Source organism: Enoplosus armatus, chromosome 11 (assembly GCF_043641665.1).
Source record: "Enoplosus armatus isolate fEnoArm2 chromosome 11, fEnoArm2.hap1, whole genome shotgun sequence".
Classification (NCBI taxonomy): domain Eukaryota; kingdom Metazoa; phylum Chordata; class Actinopteri; order Centrarchiformes; family Enoplosidae; genus Enoplosus; species Enoplosus armatus.
In genome coordinates this window covers 4,364,939-4,371,370 of record NC_092190.1, presented here as the reverse complement: position 1 = coordinate 4,371,370, position 6,432 = coordinate 4,364,939, and the positions used below count along the sequence as shown (strand labels likewise).

The 6,432-nt window shown below is 43.8% G+C and overlaps 1 protein-coding gene across 1 annotated transcript; it reads right to left on the bottom strand.

Annotated features, from left to right (window-relative positions):
• Positions 1–2,337: 2,337 nt before the first annotated feature.
• Positions 2,338–4,759, bottom strand: tent5c (terminal nucleotidyltransferase 5C). Its single transcript, XM_070914833.1, has 2 exons — positions 4,642–4,759; positions 2,338–3,660 (listed from the first exon to the last, which is right to left on the bottom strand). The coding sequence occupies exon 2, from the start codon at positions 3,636–3,638 to the stop codon at positions 2,487–2,489; it is 1,152 nt and encodes a 383-aa protein (XP_070770934.1). The 5' UTR covers positions 3,639–3,660; positions 4,642–4,759; the 3' UTR covers positions 2,338–2,486.
• Between the last annotated feature and the right edge of the window lie 1,673 nt (positions 4,760–6,432).

Here is a 6,432-nt window from a genome sequence, read left to right as displayed (position 1 = left end):
AATAATGTCCGTTTAGAAAATCAGAATGAATCAAAAAGGTTGAATTACAAAAGGCATTCAGGCAAGACTGACGTCAACATGGCTGCCAGTGACAACAAAGCCCAAACTAGTAGTAAAAGACAACGAAGGGAATAAAACTAAATGGCTGAGAAGACTGTGACAGGAATGACTAGACAGATGGGTTTCATGGAAAAGAATGGTTTGGGACTGAAACTAAAAAGAGGGGAAAAACATGGTAAAAGAAAAATAAAATACCAAAAACTCAAATCAAAATTATTTTGCTCCCCAACCAAAAATATATGTCTTCTCCTGTAAACTAGTATCTAATACAGCAATGAGTCTTGTATAAACAAAGTTCCACAGGGTTTAAAGGGGCTGAAATGTTTTTTTGCTAACCCTTTCCCTCCTGATCACCATTAAAAAAAAAAAAAACTTTAAAAAGCTAAATCACTCTCCAAAAAGTCAAAAGGCACTTGAGTGCTTCAGTTGCTGGTTGTAAAGCAGACTTTGGTCCAGAGCGAGACGGTGTGTGGCACCTCATTGTTGTTAAAAAGACTGTGGCAGTTCCAATGCCTAAGTTCAGCAGCTGAGCCAGCAGAGCATGCCCTGACCCTGGGGTGTGACCCGCAGAAGAGGCCAAGATGACCTTCCCCTAACATTTCTCTGACCAGACAGGAGTTGTGAGTCAGCCAGATAAGAGAAGTTCCTGGTTATCTGATATTAACACGAGCTGCAGTGAGACGAGCAGCAGCAGCGAGCAGGAATAATCGAGGGCTTCAGAGGAACTGGGGGGACACACAGCAGCTGCCACTTATACAAGACGATTAGGGAGCAACTTTTCTCCTCTTGCTGTGAGGTCAGGAGAGGAACGAGGAGAGAGGACATGTTTAAGTCGCAGCTTCGGCCATTCGCTAGTAATGCCACACTGCTAGAGTTCAAAATTAACAGCTAATAATAGGCTTGGCTAGAAATAGAAATTCATGTTTGTAACTCTGTCACAGCTGATGGGGGGAGACATGCTGGCGTTTCTCTTAACATACCATTCGCACTCACTGGTGTCTGTCCTCCCATGACCACAAAAGGGGTTCAAACACTGCGTGGTCCAGCAGGCACCGGATTGAAGAGGACCGGAAGTGACTCAGCTCCCACACATGTAAGGTGGCAGGGCTGCTGCTGCTGCACACCCATCCCCTGTTCCCTGCTCCGACGGTACCTCCCCCGGGAAAAAAGAAAAAAAAGAGGATAATTATAGATGGCCTGTAGTTTGAGAGCCAGTCACTGAGCTGCGTCAGGCGAGGATCCCATTTCAGGGCTGCTGTCGAGCCTGCAATAGTTGTGAGGGACGACCCTGCAGGCACACCATGTGCTGCTCCTTTTAAGGGAAGAGCCAGCCGGTCAGGCTGTCACTTCAGGACTCCCAGCCAGCTCTCGCTCCAGGCAACGAGGCCAGCCGCTTTCTCTCAACAGGCCCCAGGTCCACTCTGTCCCGTCAGTCAGCCTCCCACAATAGCCAGAGGATTGAGACATCTGGAGGTCACTGATGAGGCTTTGGAAGTGACTTAAAAAACGGAGGGGGGGAAAAAAAAAACTCCTCAGACACACGCCCATCAATCTGAGGGCTAAACTGTGTCACTGCAGATTTCCATTCAAAGCTGGTCTCGACTGAAAAGTACAGGGCTGAGTAAACTGGATAACCGGGGAGGAGGGGAGCTCATCCTGCACCGAAATTCACAGTGGAAAATAAAAATACACACATTTTCACTTGCGTTGTTTACAAATCGCAGGCACTGGCGGCATATTTGGGAAATCACAAATGTCTGTGAGAGCTAGTCACACGTCAAAATGAATTAAAACAAACCGACTTCCCCTTCATTTCTGATGTGAACAAAGTTATTAGTGTACCACCTTTCTTCCCTCCCCAGTGAACTAAACTTTCTAACACTGGTGCTCTGCTTTTTTTTTTGGCTGTCACCTATTATATTACCCCTTCCCCAATACTACCATTTTTCAATATTTTATGTTTTTTTCTGCCTTTTCACATTTTTTTTATTTTTTAAATCACAGGAGAAAACCAAATTTAAGGCTATAACATTTTCTTCTTCCCTTTCTTCAAAAAATAGCCCATACTTAAATTATTGGGGGGGGGTAAACCTGGAGGTTAAGGCACAAAACACAACTCCATTAAGAATAAGGTTAATAAACAGGGAAACAACCAAACATGATGAGAAAGAAAAATCTCAACACTTAAAAATATCACTTTCTATTCAATGACCTAGACACCTCTGTAGATAAGGAATGAGAAAGGATTCCAAAACACAAAGCAAAACACTTGTCCACTTAAATATAATTGTGCCTTGAGAGGAACACAGCATTTATTGCCTCAATTATTTATTTTTTTTTTTTTGGGGGGGAGGTGTTTTTATTCCTTCTCTCTTCTCAAAAGCAGCAGCAGCGGTGCCCTCTTGTACATCCTTCCACTTGTTTTGTCAGTTACATGGCAGCCATGTTGGAATGTTCTGGTTAGACACGTAGTAGTTGCTGAAGTTGTGGTCTCGGACATAAGGCGCTGGCTGATAGTAGCAGGTGACGCAGGACGCATCGGGGATAGCGTTCTGCTCCGCCAGCACTCGAAAGGCCATCAGCGAGATGAGGTGGAGGGTCTGCCGCCGCTCATGGCCCATGAGGCACACCGTGCTCTCGTTGACCACTCGCCGCAGGATCATGAGGTAGTCGTACTTGCTCTTCTCCTCGCCTATAAAGTGGCTCTGGAGGTAGGCCTCCACCTTGCGCTGCTGCTCACCGATGTCAGGGAAGTCAATGAAGAAGCGTGAACACATGTACCGCTCCAGGCCCTTGAACTCCTCCTCGCTGGCAGGCCTAAAGTCCCGCACCAGCAGATTGCAATATTTCAGCAGGCCGCCACCTCGGATCTCCTCGGGCCGCTTGGTGGCGATGAGCTTGTTACGCAGGTGGCTCAGTGCCATGCTGAAGTCCCCGTACACGCTCTCCCCACTCACGGTAGGGTGAAAGGCCTGTGACATGGGTGTCTGTGCCAGCTCGTAGTAGGCAAGCATGGAGTCCAGCACAATCTGAAAGGAGTCCACACTGAACTCAAACTGCCGGCGTATTGAGTCCACAAACTTCAGCTCGACATTGCGGCCATTATTGTTGGAGAGGGAGATGAGGCTCCAGCGGTCCTGCTCTGTGTTGACCTTCACCAGCTTCTGGACATAAGCCTCTTTGAGAGTCATAGGTGTAATTTTCTCTTTGTTAACACCCTCAGGCAGAAAGTCCAGCAGGGTACCCAACACCACGTCCTTAATGAGCCTGAACTCTGCCTCGTGCGGCAGGTCAACCCTGAAGATGACGTCCAGATCCTTGTAGCTCCAGCCAATGTCCTGCACCAGTACGTGGCTGGCCGTGGAGCCATTGAGCCGTATGTCCTTTACTCTGATACCGCTCAGCTCCAGGCGGGCACGCACCCGCGCCACAATGTCTTTCAGCCGCACCTCTAAGGTAGGGAAGTTCCCCCGTCCATGAACAGGCACAACCTCTGTCAGAACTTCGTTCAGCCGGCTCACCTGCTCCCAGGTCAGGACACTGACAGAACAACTCTTTGATTCCTCCTTGTTATCCATCTTCTCACAAAGTTCAGATTAACTAAAATGGCAGGAGAGAAAAAAAAGATAGTTAGTTATGGCTTTCAAATGTGACAAAAAAAAAAACAAGCAAAATCTACAAATAAGACCATTTTTAACCAATTTTCTTTCACAACAATACAAAATAATAAAGCAGATTTGGATTCATTGTAACAATAAATGTTTAACACAATTCCAAAATCAATACAATAGCAAATATATTTAATAAATATTAACTATTGGCTCTCCGGCTTTAAAATCTCATGAAACAGTAGCAGCATCATGACCCATTCAGCACGAGCACAGCAGAATGCGAGCACGAGACAACCTGCTCGCTCTCCGTTCACACACTCAGTAAAGGACAGAGCCCGTGAGCCTTCTAGAACAGCTCACCGCACGAGCCTGGCTTTTATTCCAGAACCGCTGAAAGACAAACACCAAGCTAGCTTAAAGTACACTGAAGCCGGTGTTTTCCTGAATAAAGAACCACATCCGAAATTAACGGTAGCAACACAAATTACCGTTAGACACGCTTCGTCAAAAACATCAAACCAGCAGTGATTATTTGTTCCAGCTGACTTTTATATGTACCCGTGACAAATGCAACATATGAGTTTTGTGCTAACATTAACTGCTAACTTTACTCGGTGCTAACTGCTAACATAACCTTTTTAAACAACTACCAGACTGGGCTTTCGAACCAATACTAACATTATGCTAGTTAAATACCGTTAAGTCTGACTCAATATGAGGCCATATGGCGACGAATCTCTCTGTAAATTCGACAAAGTTACGTAGCTTACGTTACCATACGTTTGGAACGATCACGAAAAAAGAGAATCTACGTCTTATGCTAAAATATCCAAACCGATGTCACGTTTTTTTGAATCATGGGTAAACTTAAATTTTGCGAGTCTTACTGACATTACTTTCCTAACTGCGAAGTTAAAACACTTTCTCCTGACATAAAAGAACGAGGGGTGAAAGCAGTAACGGTACATACATTTCCAAAAGCGTGCTCTGAAAGCATTCAATGTCCGAAAAAGAAGATGTTAACTTTGGACTCGTGCAGACACCTCCACATAATCCACTGCCGGAGACACACAACTGTTACGTTACCCTCGAAAACTCAGTGTTTGAACCAATCTCGTCGTTGAAGACACGCCTGTTTTATAAAGCTGAAGTACAACCCACTGAAACAGATGCACAGCCGTGGCACGACACAGTCCCTCTGTCTATGTAGCGTGAGTTTTTACGATTCAATAGTACAATATTACTTATATATGGCACTGTATGATGAAAGTAAAAAAATTACTTTATATATTTACCCGAAAGTCCTACTTTCATCATCGGCAGATCACAAGGTCGTAAAATCGTCGAGTTTGATTGTACCAATGCGCCGAACAAAGCCTCTGATTGGTCAACGAGGTTTTTGCGTTGCCAAGTAACCAGGGCCGTCTCCAGGCAGGCGACGTTCTCTGACTGTTGCTGTGTTCAGTTTAAAACCAGCTGTTATTTGTAAATGCTGAAGCTGATTCGAGATGCTGCTGGCTTAATTGCACTTTAAAATGTTCGTGTGAGATTCTACTCATAATTCTGATGCTCCAAAATTGTAAAAAAAAAAAAAAAAAATATATATATATATATATATATATATATATATATATATAAATAAAGATTTGTTTGAGAAAGAGGGGGGATACATACCCAAGAGAGGTTAAAGTGAATGAAAAATTACCATCAGGCCCTCAAACGGATGACAAAGTGTCAATGACAATATACAATTGTGATTATTTTTAAATATTTAAAGTAGGTAATCAGTTTATTGTATTCGGAGGTGTTTCTAATATTTATTCTACCCTCTCTGATGTCAAATGAGGACAAAATATTAGAAACACCTCTCAGTATAACGCGGCACAGCTCAAAAGCACCACAAACTACATTCTCTAAAGTGATCCTAAAGTTGAATTAACACGTCTTTAAAAGAGTTTCAACCCAAACTGAACATTGTAACCTGTATAGTGTTCATAATAAACTGCTAAAAACGAACATACAGTGGAGTTAATGTCCACCATTACACCTTGCATTGACTTCTTTGATTTGATTGTCTAGTTCAAGTGATTGGCTATATTGCAGTGACTATTTGGTGGGCCTACAATGTGGTCACATGATAGCTTCCCATTTCTTTCTCAGCTGTTTTATTTAGATTACTTCTTGGTAGAAAGTAGTTCCGATGAAAGCAATACGTGTGGTCTCAGTCATGTAGTGTACACTGGTCTGTGAAAACCAGGTCACCAGACATTATCTTATTATCTATCAAGGCCATAATCATCACATGTCTGAAGCTCCTGTTTAACAGTGCGCATATGTACAACTGTAATCAGTTGTTCAGTGTATAAAGTCATTTGCACAGGGTTAGGGTTGTAGACATCTTGTGGTATGTTTTGGAGATGGAAAAACAGGCTGTTGTTTAATAGCAGAGGAAGCAGGTGAGTCAGCCCCTCTGCTGATGGTCCTGACAGGTCTTTCTACTACACAGGAAACATCGCAGGCAGCTCTGGGTGAATGCCACCGACACAGCAGGGGAACTCTCCCTTAGATTTCTATGGAAGAAAGTTAATTCATTCAGTCATTTCACTAGAACAGATAAAAACATTCCTCTGTTAATCTCTTTCTGTTGCATACACACACACACACACATATTCTACGCTGACAAACAGCACGGCTGCATTGTAGAACCCCCCCGGTGACACACTCTGGAAGGGAGTTCTTCCCTCTGTAAGCTTCAGGTGTG

Bases quoted from the DNA above. Each gene is read 5' to 3' on its own strand.
- tent5c (XM_070914833.1), bottom strand. From the start codon at position 3,638: ATGGATAACAAGGAGGAATCAAAGAGTTGTTCTGTCAGTGTCCTGACC.